Raw genomic sequence first — 14,946 nt, forward strand, 5'->3', positions numbered from 1 at the left:
CTGAGGGTTGGATAACGTGATCAGCATGGTTATTTTCTAATACTGAAAACTTTTTGTGTCCGCATAATTTCAGTCAAAGGTATTGGATCTGGGGCTGTACTCACAAAATATCTTAAAGCTAAAAGTAGCTCTTAACTTGTCGATTTAGGAGAAACTCTTTAAATAATGGGCGTGTCAGTCCTAATTTTAGGACTCCAAATATTTTACCCTAAGAGTATTTCACAAAGTGTTTTTGCGCTAAAACCAGCTCCTAAATCTGTGAAAGGTTAGAGGTAGTCAAGAGGACTCCTACGTCACTAAGACCAAATCACCAATAATCCTAAAATGTCTCTTGCTGACAATTTAGAAACATTTTGTGATGAGGTTTAAAAAAGGTATTGTTGGGTATTTTGATTGTAGTAGAGTTATCAGGGATGCAGTTACTTTGAAGAAACAACCCAGTAAGACTGGAGATCAAGGTTGACAACTCTACGCTGCTCGGGCTCGGGAAAAATGCAGCTCTGCAGCGCAGACAAACTAGGTATATTATTAGGGTGCTCCGATCTGATCGGCGCCGATCCATATCGGCCGATATTCCCATTATTAGTTTTAATCGGCGTTTTCAAAACGGCCGATCAAACATGGCCGATCAGATGACATAAAATCGGCGAGAACTACTATCAGAGACGTTTCAATAAAACGTTAGATAGGCATTTCAAGCCGCCAATGGTAAGAAATGATTCTTTAACCTTTAGATGCGTGAGTTCTAAATATTTCCGACGCTTCCACAAGAGTTATTTTTCCAAAACGGAAGCTATCTAGCTTTAGTTAGCTTCCATTACCTAGCAACCTAGCATAATACTCGATATGGACTGCGGCTGCATGAAACGTCCTGCGAGAGTAGCCGCTTGCAGTCGGAGAGGAATTAAAAACGGGTCTGTGAAGTCGGACATTCCAGCGTCTTGTGGTTTGCTGCGTTGACGTCAGTCACGGCCGATTAAGCGCTGTTTGCTTACTTTACTTTATTTATAATTACATGTAGTCTTTCCGTTAGTGAAGAGGCGGACTAAAACCCTTTCTTTAACAAATTTTTTATTCAATTAAACTGTTTGGTCCGGATTTGAGCATTGGCGAAACTGAAGGTGTCAGAATAATTACAAAACCCGTGTCAAAGTTGTCTTGTGTGAGTCTGGCCAATCATGAAATAGCTGTGTCGTCATTAGAACCCATGCAGTTGCTTTTGAGAAAATGCGCTCGGCTACACCATAGATATATATAAAGGTTAGATGTCTCCTCCGCGTTGCCGGCCAACGGAGTCGAACGTCCGCACATGGCGGCCACTGCATTCTTCTATTCTTTTTTTTTTGATTACATAATTATTCATAAGTATGCAGTGGCATAGCTACATCTCTGACGTTGATAACAAACCAAACCGTTTAAAATCGGTTGAAAATTGAGCAAGTTATGGTTATTTAAAAAGTACATGTAGCACCAACCCAATGTTATGGGTGAGCAAGTTCACTGTAGCAAGATGGCCGCCATGTGCGGACGTTCTAGACTCCGCCGTAAGACATCTAGCGATTAGGGGGTACCTGCAGAGCCGGAGACCCCGGAGACACCGGAGAGCCGGAGAGCTGCAGTTTCAGGACCGCAGTTTCAGGACCGCAGTTCTAGGACCCTCGTTTTATCTGACAGCGCCACGTAGCGAATGGGATAAACATGGACCGGAACAAGATAATATTTTCCTGCAGTAGTGAATATTGTAGGTTCATACTATTGCATCTAGCCTTTACACATATATATGGGCTACACAGCTGGCAGTTCTCGAATCGATCTCACGGTACTTTGATGGCTATGTCACAGTGACTTAGCCTTGGCGCCGTCTCAAGTCGGACAAAAAGTCTAACCATAATTAACTGTTTCAAGTCAGCCGCCTGCAGCGCTGCATGAAGTCAGTCCATGTCGAACGCACCTATTGCTACTACCTGCTAGTGTTACTTGTTAGCCTCCTAATTGTACATTTTAAAGCCATACTATAACGTTTGTCATAATTTGTGTCTATTGGAAAACAGTCGGTTGGAATTTTCAGCATCGCACTTGTGCGACCTTACTCTGTGAGACCCGCATTCGAACAAAAACAGTCACGAACAACCACTGCTTTTTGGAAGGCCAATAAAGACCGCTTTCCTGCTTTTGCACAAGCAGCACCAGTCTTCCTCTCCGCATCTTGTACAAGTGTAGATAGCGAACAACCTTTCAGCACAGCAGGACTTATTTAAGATGACAAGAGGAACAGGTTGACTCCTAAAAATGCTGATATGCTTATATTTATCAAGGCAAATCTGACAGTGTTGCTGCTTAGTCAGAAGTAAGGTTTGAATACTCTAGTATGCCCCCTCTCCGAGTGAGTGAGTGAGTGAGTGAGTGCGTGAGTGCGTGCAGTGAGTGAAGTATGTGAGAGTGAGTGAGTGAGACACAATACAGATAGATATACATGTTTAGTTTTTTTGTTTAATTGCTGACTTCCTGTGCACCTTTACTCTTTATTCTGTCTGTTATCTCCATACTAAACACAGACAAATCGACTTGAACTGACTGACTTGAAACGTATTGTATATTTGGCTATAGCCTGTTTATGTTGCAGTTAAGTTTGTATTATAATTTTTCCACAGGAAAGCTACTGTATAAGCGCCAAGTTCTCTTGAGAGCCTCTAGAGAGTGTCTAGAAAATGTTGCACATGTGATTCTATTGTTGTGTTTTTTATTTAAAGATTAATATTTGTATTATTATTTTAATATTTATTATTATATAAATATTTTATAGTAAGCGAGAGACCTTCTACACTGGAATATTGCACGTTCCCTGCAATGGAACTGATGATTGTCAATTCATGACACTCTCTCATCTTGTAATTTAAATACTTAAAATACAATACCAATGTTGTTGAGAATAATTAATTTCATAAATAATGCTACACAATAAATAGAATGCTTCAATCGACACCGTGATCGGTGATCGGTATTATCGGATCGGCAGATACTGATTTCAGTGATCGGCACCAAAAAACCTGATCGGAGCATCTCTATACATTATTTCAGCCATACATCGAGGACATAACATTGCATTAAACAATATGCCCTCTGCAGACCCCACATTGGTAATTCATACGGCTTCTAATTACTGACACAACCTACAATTAAACATCTTTATTTGAATATGGTAAACATTTTATTAAAACAACTTTCCATATGGCAACATAATATCTCATTCTACAATATTTATATGATGAATTGATTGACAGAGATCCATCCCCTATTAGCCAATCACTGTGGGCATAGTTTGTAAGTTTGTTTACATCATCCATAGTAACAAGGTCAAGTCCACCCTTTGTCTTGGCTTAAGATTTCTCTGCATTCCTTAGTAAAAGTTGGTCTCAGCAGCTTTGTGAATATTTTTTAGGAGGAAACTCCTAGCTAAGAACTTTTACTGCTATTTAGAGAACTCTTAGTAGTAAGATAAAATGTTTTGTGAATACGGCTCTTGTTGTGTTCATTCAGATTACACCCCCATGTGGTTTTGAACCACATTTTATGTACATAGGAGGGGGCTAAATGTAACACTACAGAAAGCATACTAATGTGGTGTTTTTCTGTATACCTTTAATCTAAATACACACTTTCAAGATGTGTTGAAAGATGATGAAAATTAATAAATTGAATGTTAATATCTCTACATAGTAAGTTAAAATCTAATCTCTTGACAACTTCAAAATTACATGATGTAATCAATTGGCTACAAGTAAGCTTATTTGATTGGGTGACTGATAACAATTGTTGCCAGCTGTATCTAATTATCTTGGAAGACACTTACTGCCCATAAAGGCTTGAGCAGCACATTCTCAATAACTACTAGTGGCTTTGCTCTAGAACGTCTATTTGTGCTGACAGTCTTATTATATACAGACGTTAACATTTTACTGTTTGGTGTTTCAACTGACCACCATGGCACTCTCTTACAGGTAAGCTGCAGTGCTTTTCCAAAGTCAATGTTGCTGTGAACTTTCTGTTGGAACCCAAACATCCTTTTTTTCTGATTTGTGAGACTATGGTGAAGTAGGCAAATATATTCTGTGCCACAGAATGTCCTGGATTTGTATCCTGTTTGGAAGCTTCACAAGTTTTGCAGACCCACCAAAAAGTAAGTTTGATCAACATTTTATTAAATAAAATCTGTCGGAGTAATTTTACTTCTGTAACTCAAGAGGGCTACAAAAGTGAAGCTGATGACAATTGGTGGCTGCCTTCTGAAGTCCCATCGAACACTGGCAGTTCCTCTGACTCTGCATTCACTAGCTATCATGCTGGAGGAGGACGAGTGCAGCAGAGACCAGTAAAAGGCCAGCAACAACCTAACCACCCACGCTTCTACAACTCCTTCATGAACTTTGTTCATTCCAACGCCCCTGGTTTGTTTTCCAGCAACCCACCAACCAAACATTCAAAACCAGACAAGGGCAACTTTCTCCATGCGCCACAACGGGTAACTCAAATGCAGCGCCCTGGCAGTCAGGAGTCTCAACTCTATCCACCCATCTACGTAAAAAAGACTCAGCATAATTATCAGCGTGGGAAAGTGTCCTTCTCCAAAACCCGTTACTCATCTCAAGCATTCCACAGCAAGGATGAGGCTTCAGATGAATACATGGTTCCACCTTGGTCTGTACATGGACCACAACCTCCAAGTCATGCCTGGTTTAGCTCTGACCTATCTGACGAAACCAAAGACCAGCCAGTTGGTTGGGTAAGTTATTATAAGATGAGACCTTACTGAGGTACTGTGCATATACTCTGCATCTGTCATGCTAGTTTTCCTTGAGGATTGATTCTGTTAGACTATTCTATGGGAGTAGCATATTCCACTTTGTGAACCATTGAAATAAAACTCCAATGTCTATCCATCAGTTCTATTGTCCCATTACTCTACCTTGCGTCTATGACCTGCCACTAGTAGGCTACGTGCAGTGATGCCTAATTTAACTCGGGTGCTGTGATTTAAACCTAGGGTTTCAACAAACAATTATGATTGACTAATTATGATCGACTAATCGTAGATACAATGGCATATCAGGGGCGAATCTAAGTTCCCACTTTTGGGGGGGCTGAGCCCCTAGATAAAACCAATTTTCCTGTGACCCAGCAAAACTAAGGGGGTCTGGGGGCATGTTCCCCCCCCCAGAAGACATTTTTGAAAATATAATTTTAACCTGTTAATTAGTAGCGCCACACATGTGATCGTTCAAAAGCGGGCCCCACAGAGTACCGTCACACGTGATTCTGATCCTTCCAACCGATTATTTTCCGATAGACAACTATATGACGGCTCTAAAATGTACAATTAGGAGGCTAACAAGTAGCACTAGCAGGTAGTAGCATATCTGAGTATTATGCTAGGTTGCTAGAAAACAGAAGCTAAATAATGCAAAAATAACTCTGGTGGAAGCGTCGGAAATGTATAACTCACTCGTTAACAGGTTAGTGTCCTCGAGTGGGTTTAAGGAAGAGAAATTAACAAATTTAGATTATTTTTGTATAATCTTTTTTTTTGGGGGGGGGGGGCTAATGAAACTTTTGGGGGGCTCTGGCAGGCTAAATGCTGTCCTACCTGACGTCACAATGACATTCCGAAGCAAGGACTCGTCTGTCGCCATGCCAACCTTAAATTCCTGAGATATCTACGCGTGCTAGCAGGAAACTGTCATGGTTGCTAAACTGGTTACTAGGTAGGATGTTTTGTATTTAGGCTTATTAAAACCAGTTTATTCTACTACGATTTAAAGTTCACTCGTTCGACATTCGAGACAGCAATGCGCGCAGGTAGAATACTATGTGTTGCCTTCTGTTAAAATTGATGCTAAATAAATGTTTTCGACGTAAACAACTAGCTAGATAACATTAGTTATCGAACGACTGAACTTTAAATCGTAGAATAAACTGGTTTAAATTAGCCTAAATACAAAACTATTAACCAGTATAGCAACCATGACAGTGTCCTGCTAGCACGCGTAGCTATCTCAGGAATTGAAGGTCAGCATGGCGACCGACGTGTCCTTGCTTCGGAACTTCATTGTAACGTCAGATAGGACAGTATTTGGCCCTAGGACACTATTTGGCCTGACAGCTCCAGCCCCCCCAAAAATAGGGCTAGATATGCCCATGGCCTATGTAGTCGGTGAATCGAAAGGCCAGAGACGCTTGGTGTTTGTTCCTGGCTTGGGAACCACAATTCACTTTCGGTTAGATTCTCAGGGAGATAATTGACTCGTTTAATATATGACTCCAATTTCAATACATGTACACAAGTGCGTTACCTGTAACCTCGAGCGCTAAACAGTTAATGACATAAAGCTCTGACGTAGGTAAAAATCACCTGCTTGATCAGAGCACCGACCCTAAAGTATGTGTGTTCACTAAACAGTCGTTTATCTCTACTATAATATGGATTTAACCATAGTAGACCTAGTAGGATATGTAATCGATCACTCAGAGGCCCCGGTAAATTCCTTCGGAGCGTGGAGATCCACTGTAAGTGACTCAGAGGCCTTAAGTTAAAACCTACTCCAAAAGTCTATGTTCATAATCAGTTAGCCGCATCAACCAGACTAGATCTAAGTTTTCACCGCCGTAGCTTGATACATACGTTTCAAAGAGAACAAGTAACGTCAAAATGCACAATAATAGTTTATTATCTAAATAGTAAGATAATCAATCCAATGATAATGAAATATCATCAAATACAAAACATACCTTCAGAGCAATGGTTAACAAAGGTATTCACAATGAAGACTAGGCGCCTAACGTTGTATCGTAAACAAAAGTTTGGTAAAACTTCCTATATACACCCAAACTTGACTAAAATGGGGACACCGGTCACATGACTGAAAAGTTGTCTGACGCATACAAATTCAAATTGGATCATTAATCAAGGCTGCAGTAGACCAAGTGGTGCCCTTGCAAGACAAGGGAATATGTTAAACACATGTTGGTCTGCTGCAGGCACAAACTCTGTACATGTACATGTTACAGTATTAAAATTATTACTAGCATGTAATACATAAAATAAGAAACATAAGCATATCAAACATGACATTAAAAGCTGTTTAGAACCTTATTTTCAACTTTTAATGATAATTTCAGAGTTTTCCTCTGTCCACCTTCCTCTTCAACTGTTGAGACCACCTCTCCAGAGGTGTGTCATTAAGGTGTGATTGTCATTTTAGCATTCATGCAAACTGTCCCAGACGAGTGTCTGGGTGACCAGTGACAAAGGGGCTGCCAAAACAGCCCTACACCTATATCAGTGGTTTTCAACCTTTTTTCAGTGATGTACCCCCTGTGAAATATTTTTTCAACCAAGTACCCCCTAACCAGCGCGGAGCATTTGTGGTTTAAAATAATATATCATACACCGTTCTATGCCATTGTAACGGATGTATTCAGGGCATGAACGGGCACAATGGGTGGGTTTTCAGATTGATTTGCTTCCTACGGAAGTTTAGCAGGCACAGAAGAGACCGAGTGCAGTTAGGCTCACCTACATGTGAAAAAAATTATAGAAATTACGGTGGATACAATAAATTCACAAATAAAAATTGGAAATACAAATTAACAAAGTGCATTTTTAACTCTGTTACACTATCATTTCTGATTTATTAAACTGTCAACACTGAACATTGTTGCATTGAACTGAGTTTTTGTGAGAAACTTGTGCTTCACTGAGAAGCTTTGTCAGTCTTGGTGGCAGGAAGGCAACTGCTGTGATCAAGCTTTTGTCCAGGCACAGTCTGTTTCTCAGCTTTGTTTTTATCACAGTCATTGCAAAAGGAGGCCTCACATAAATATGTGGAGGCAAAGGGTAGTAGCTGCTCCGAAGCTTTCTGTCCCAGGTCAGGGTGCTCCTGCTTCACACACACCCAAAACTGTGTGAGTGTGGATGTGGCAAACTTAATCTGGAGGCCACGGTCAGATGACACTTCCAGGAGTGTTTCCTGATAATTGACAGGTAGATTGCTTCCGTTTGTTTCTGACAAGTGAAATGGGTTTCTCACCCAATCCAGCTGTTTAGACTTCTCCTCCATGTCAGGAAAGTAGGAATGGAAATGTTCTACCAAGTTAGTCAAAAGTCCCACGCAGTGGCGTTTTTATATGTAAAAAATAGGTTGGGCAAAAAACATTTCCAAATATAGGATACCAGTAAGCTACAACAGTCCCTCTTGCTACTGATGTTTATTTAACAGGTCAACAAACAGCATGGCTCCACACAACACTTTTAACGACAGAGCGGCTTGCTTCTACCAGGTGTTGTGGTACATAAACTGGAGAGAGAGACCTTCTTGTGTAATTGCTCTCCTTGTCTCTCACACACATGTAAAATGACCACTGTCATATTTACAAACCTAAATTAGGAATGCAACCAAGCTCAGAACCAATGTGCCTACAGGGCCATGCGCAAACAGCAATGAGCTCAACACAACAGGAAGGCCACAACGAAGCAGAAATACAACTTTTTAGGGATACAGATCCATTCTATGACAACAACCAGATAAGCATGGACACACTGACACGTCACCATCTTTATCTATCGATCCAGCCCCATAATATGACCAATGCACAGACCAGCACCACAAAGGCAGGATGATAAAATATGCTTTCACTCACCAAGGCTGAGAGCTCACTTGAAGAGAAAGGTGCCTTCTTTTGTATGCTAACTAGAAACAGTTTTTCTTTTTCTTCAAAAACCACTTCACGTTAAACCTGCGGTTACTTTTACCAGCAGTTTGAGCGATGACAATATCGTGGCTGATGGGCACCACTTAAGCTGCTTTACTTCAACTTTCTCCTCCAAATTAAGAGTTTATAGGGTATATAAGGGTATATACCCGGTGCTCAAGTATGAAATCCACTTTATTCATTTTCTCAAGTTATCTGGCGTTTGTGAAGCTAACAAGCTAGCTAAGACAACCTAGCTACATCTCCTCGCTCTTCTTGCCGACTAATGTTGGCGACAAGCAGCCAATCAGGGGTGAAATACAAAATGACGCTGTATTGGGGCAACCGGCTTTCAGCCCCACTTGGCATAAAATTTGTGTGATCACATTACATTCTGAGCATGCGTATTAATACTTTCCCACCTCCAATGTACATTGCATTGTGAGAGAGGGGCTAGCCCCACCACGCTCTCCTTTTTGCCGACTAATGTTGGCGCCAGAAAGACAGATGGCCAATCAGGTCTGAAATACGAAATTACGCTGTGGTGGGGCAACTGGCTCTCAGCCCCACTTGCATCAAATTTGTGTGATATACTTTACATTACATTATATTCTGAGCATGCGTATTAATACTTTCCCACGTTTAATGTACATTGCATTGTGAGAGAGGGGCTAGCCCCACCAGAGCCCCACCTTCACGATTAGCCTATGCTAACTCGAATTGGCAGAACGCAGTCTGAAGCAACAAGGCAGGGACCAATGAACATGAAATATCTGAAAAATCTTAACACAAACTAATGAAACGAATTTTAGGAAGACGCTATATTCATAGATAGTAAATTATTCTTAGTAAACGACAATAAAAATGTTCGAGAAATTAAAAATAACATAATTTTGTTGCAGTTCTTTCTGTTGATAACAGGTGGGGCACTGCCGCCACTGGTCCCACGATGAGCAACTTGACTGAAGCTCTGTCCACGTTCCCACTAGAGAGGAAATCATCCACTGAAGCTCTGTCCACGTTCCCACTAGAGAGGAAATCATCCACCTGAGGAAAGCAGGTGAAATCCCCCTGTTCAGAGGCTCTTCTCCACAGCTCTGCTTTCTTCAGGAAGCCACCCACCTTGTCATACAGTTTTAAAATGCTGGTGTCTTTTCCCTGCAGAGACATTCAGTTTGTTCAGTTTGCTGAATATATCTGCCAGGTAGCACACCTTTGCAAGCCAGTCTGTGTCCTGGAACAAGGTGGCATGGGGAGATCTGGGCTCAATCAGAAATGTGTGTACTTCAGATCGTAATTCCAACAGCCGGTTGAGTATTTTCCCTCGAGAGAGCCAGCGCACTTCTGTGTGCAGCAGCAGTTGTGTGTGTTCAGCCCACATGTTTTCACAGAGGCGTCGAAACAGGCGTGCGTTACGTGGCCTTGACTTTATGAAGTTGATAATTTTGATGCAGTTGTTACGTCATGTAACACAGGGCTCATTCTCTTTGACGCCAATGCTTCCCTGTGTATGACACATTGAGTCCACTTCACGTCGGGGTTCTCTTTTTTAATATGTGCTATGAGTCCTCGCATGTTACCCGTCATTGATGCTGCTGCAGGATTTCCAGCTCATGCCGTTTTCACAGAAGAAGGTGTTGACAACATCAAAAATGTCCTCTCCTGTTGTTTTCCCCTCCAATGCTTTGCAGAATAGAACATGCTCATAAATGTCGTCAATATCGATGTATCTTACAAAAGCAACAAGTTGAGCATTCCCACTGACATCTGTGGATTCGTCCAGCTGAAGAGAAAAAGAGTCGCTAAGTTTTCCCACAACTTGCTCGACAATGTCTGTTACCATTTTATCTATTCTGCTGCACACAGTGTCATTTGACAAAGGCACAGTCTTTAATTTCTCCGCTGCGGTTGTGTCCAGCATGGTCTCAGCCAGTACAACGGCGGCGGGAAGGAGCAGGTCTTCGGCTATAGTGAACGGTTTCTTGGCTTTAGCTATCAGCAAAGACACCGCAAATGAGGCCTCCAGGGCTTTGGCTGATGTCATGGACGTGGAGGCTTTCAGTATCGTGTCTTGAGATGACCTGAACTCAAGCTTAGCTTCCTCTTAAAGAACTCAGGTGTCTTACCAACATTACCTGTTTTGTGTTGAGATGCCGCTGAAGATGTGCTGGCTTCATGCTGCTGTTGGCTAATCTCTCCCCACAGAAGAAACACAAAGCTTTAGGTGGATGGTAACTCGTTGACGTAAATCCCATTAAAACATATTCTTCTGAATACTGACGGAACTGGCTTTAGTTTGGCTTTCGTTGGCGCAACTCCCTTCGTGTTTTCAGCAGCATTGCTGCTACGCTTCAACCACAACTTCATTTCTGCCGGATCATTCAAATATGGGAATTACAATTCCCATGGTTCCCGCCTTAATATCTTTGTTGTCCAATCACCGATTTATTTCTGAAAACTGCTAGATACGTATGACAACTTAAGCTCAAAGCACATATCATTGGTTAAGGGGTCACTGGCAAAAATTACAGACATGCGAACGCAGACATTTAACCCACACATGGCCCATACAAATCAACAGAACTTTTTTGGAACATTCTGAAGTTTCTGATTATAATAATCAAATTTTGAATGGATGCTAATTTATAATATATCTTAAAAAATCTCACGTACCCCCTGGACTGCCTTCACGTACCCCCAGGAGTACGCGTACCCCCAGTTGAGAACCACTGGCCTATATTAACAAGTGACAATGCAACATTCTGCCTGATATCTCATTTTGTATGATGAGATGTAATGTTTGGATAAATTAGATTCACAACATTTCCTCATACCTTAGTGTACCATAATCAAAACAGTGCTGACTCCTGTGCTAGATCGCTTTAATCTAAACCGAACTCTCACTTTACTGCAATATTGGTTCTTATTTGCATTGACTATTTGTGCGTTCCAGATGTACTCGGAAATCGGAATTCGAGTGTCATTAAAATGGTCATACCGACTGCAGGGCTCAAATTGAATCAAACATTTGGCGTGAGTTTTAACATGCCGTTGCTGGTGACGTTTTTGATTGGAATTTAACTAATCTCGGCAGACATCTTCCCTCAGTGTGCCTGCGTCACCATTAGGCTAATTGTACAGCGGGACAAGTTCCTTCTCAGCGTAATAAATAGTTGAAATACGTGAAACTGCAAAGTGTTGCTTGAGAACTGACGAATGCATGAGACTTGAGCCCTAACCTCTGCCTGTGCAGGGCCTGTTCCTACGGTGTTGGTAGGCCTGAGATAGCGCACCAATTGATAAAAACGGGCTAGCCATCTTGGCTGTATGTGTCCTCGTGCCAGGATGTTTCCGCTTTAAATGCTCCCAACGTTCACGTTGTGCTCCTATGAAAGTTCTGCCATGCATGTATTACACACAACAGCATTTTTTTTTTTTTTACATTTTGTAAAACTTTACCGCAATCGTTATAGTTTCCACTCCGACATTCTCATAAGACACGTGTTGTCTTGTCTTCGGTTGGATTGCATACGGGAGGGTAGCGTTCTAGTGCACCGCACTGATCAAATCGTGTGTCCATTCAAGAGTATATGGGCTGTGGAAATAATTTAGAAAAATTATAGCTCGCAACATATTGAAAAAAATAACTGAACTAGTTCCTTTTTTGGAGCAGTGAACTCGGTTCATAATTCAAAATATTAACTATGAACTGAACCAGTTCATTTTAAAATGTGTGAACTATGAACTGAACTAGTTAATGTAGAAAGTGAACTTTCCCAACACTGGTGACCTGCATAGGCTCAGAAGAGGAAACAGAAATTATTTGTTTACCTCGTTCACTGTTGTGTGACTAGGTTTAGTAAGACGTGAATGATATTCGTTCACAAGTAATTACAGGTTTTGTTATTTTAACTTTTTTGTACTTTTACTTACAGTTCAGTATAATTGTTTGCTGTGATAATAAAATGCTAGTGTGATAATAAATGACCATTTCAAATCAAACAAGTCATGATGCATTATTTTAATGGAGGAATTTATTTTAAAATAGTATCTGCTGGTTTACATGCACTAACATATAGGCCTAGACGTATTTAGGCCATCGGATTGGCTATAAAATGCAACCCCCCCCCACCCCCCCAAACAATTAGGGAGCGATTTCAAACGGTGTCGGAAATGAACTGATGAACCGTCAAATTAGTCTCTTGGAACTTACCGACACAAACGTGACATGAAGAATGGGGGTACAGGGGATGTTTTACATGTGGAAAGGGCCACAGGTTTGGGACTCAGGACCATTCCAAAAGGGACATTTTGGGGAAATGTGATTTTCCCTATTTTTGTCTTGAGTGCAATCTGAGCCTGTCATCCCAATAGGGTGGAACAAGAAATGAAAGGAGAGAAGGGGTGGGAGGTTAAAGAAAAATTCTCAACATTTAAGGATGTCCAATTTTCCCATGGGCCATGCTTTTGTGTGAAGCAGGGTAGCAACATGGTGTGTAAGACGGGGATAGCTTTTAGGACAGTCGTTTTACACTTTTATAAGGGGCCTACTGCAAACAGACTCCAGGCTGAATGACTGTTGCTTATACTAATACTGTCTAACAAGGTAGGGGCCATTACAGTAGAGCATTGACTAAAGCAGTCTAAAGTCATAGAACCACATAGAAATTGACTTGTTTTTCACAGCCTTTGATCTCAAGTTGCAGATTATCTACATACGATAGTTAGAAAAGTAAATATAAGGTCCACTGGCAATTAAAGCAGCAAGGATTTCATATGGCTTTGTAATCCCCATGTTTTAGTGTAATACTCTGGTTTAGAGTATTCAGGTGAGTTACAGGAGAGCTGCAACATCAAGAGATCAGGGTAGATTAAAAGGTAATTAAAAATCTGTTTTGTGCATTTTAACAACAAAACATTTTAATTTTACTCAGTTTCTCCCACTAACGCAAACGGTAAGATGAATGGAGTTTCATTGATCCACAGCCCTTCCAATATGCTGTCCCAGCCTGCTTTCTCATTGTCTGCCCCTCTTCATCTACCAGACAACGGCCAGTCTCAACACCACATTCTGAGCTAATTAAAACTATAGCTTTCACACCTTGAATACAAGTTAAAATCTCCCTTTTAAAGCCATCAAGTCACATTGAATATGACATGGTGTGCAATCTGTATGGAATTAGGGCGATTTCCCTGTCATGATAGACAGCCAGACAAAAGCGGTAAAGGGAAAGAAAATTTGTGACGGAATAGAAAAAAGGTAGAAAGACAGCTGTCAACAGTCATCTGTCGAACATGAAGCCAGCAAGGGACAATTTAAACAATGGCTTAAAAATTGGCATGGTTTCGTCACAAGCTCTTCCTATGCTCCAGGTATTTAACTAATATTCCTTGATATTAAATGATTAAAGAATCATTTGTTGGGAAAAATGGAAACAAGGATTATACCTGCTAAACCCACTTATCTTTTATTGTATCAGTATTTTACTCTTCAACGAGTGCTCATTTTATGTGGGTTCTTTACCATATTATGGATGGTATGAGCTGTGTAAATGACTTATTTAATATATATAAAATGTTTTCCAATAAAGGTTACTTTACATAAAAACGGTCTGTCCATATATATTCTTGCATCAATCTGTCCTTCCATTACTTACTTTCTGAACATCTGCATCATGCCTCTGCTGCAGCTTCAGTTTGTCCTCCTGGTGCTTGGCACACAGCACCTTGGTCTTCATCTCCATCTTGGAACCACACAAGGAAACAACAACAGCGTCACATTTCCTGTATAGTCCATTGCCACTTTTGAAGAGCAGCCTGCCTTTTGCTTGGATATTTTGATGTTGCAGAGAGACACGTGGCCAGGAGTTGTATATGCAGAGATAATGGGATGAGAATATCTCATAGGCAGCAGACATTTTAGAAGAGCATGAAAAAGGGCAGGCCATCTGTTAAGATATAATTTACACACACATAGAAGTGGTGATGAATAAGACCTCATTACCATTCAAAAGTGTGTTTAGCAGCACCACACTGCTTCAATAACATGTGAAGATACGATATGTACCCCACAAAGACTGTGTGTGTGTGTACTGGAAGGTTTGGCCACAGGGAGAATGCCCATGTAATGTTAACCACACAGACACAACTCATATTAGCATACTATTCTGATGGATCAAAAGTTCCACTGTTGTCATCTGC

At 40.9% G+C, this 14,946-nt stretch overlaps 2 protein-coding genes across 9 annotated transcripts in view; one reads left to right on the forward strand and one right to left on the reverse strand.

Annotated features, from left to right (window-relative positions):
• cep112 (centrosomal protein 112) overlaps positions 1-14,946 on the reverse strand; it is a 206,211-nt gene that overhangs the window by 140,845 nt on the left and 50,420 nt on the right. For all 8 annotated transcript variants that reach the window (XR_006957363.1, XM_047037685.1, XM_047037687.1 and 5 more), the window contains exon 8: positions 14,403-14,489. Coding sequence is in view for 7 of the 8 variants with exons in the window: in XM_047037685.1 (XP_046893641.1) it covers positions 14,403-14,489 (87 nt within the window). In the remaining variant the exon portion in view is untranslated. The remainder of the gene's footprint in view (positions 1-14,402; positions 14,490-14,946) is intronic.
• On the forward strand, positions 3,893-4,923 carry LOC124479125. Its single transcript, XM_047037692.1, has 3 exons — positions 3,893-3,998; positions 4,119-4,177; positions 4,242-4,923. The coding sequence occupies exons 1-3, from the start codon at positions 3,982-3,984 to the stop codon at positions 4,808-4,810; spliced, it is 645 nt and encodes a 214-aa protein (XP_046893648.1). The 5' UTR covers positions 3,893-3,981; the 3' UTR covers positions 4,811-4,923.

Source organism: Hypomesus transpacificus, chromosome 17 (genome assembly GCF_021917145.1).
Source record: "Hypomesus transpacificus isolate Combined female chromosome 17, fHypTra1, whole genome shotgun sequence".
Lineage (NCBI taxonomy): Eukaryota > Metazoa > Chordata > Actinopteri > Osmeriformes > Osmeridae > Hypomesus > Hypomesus transpacificus.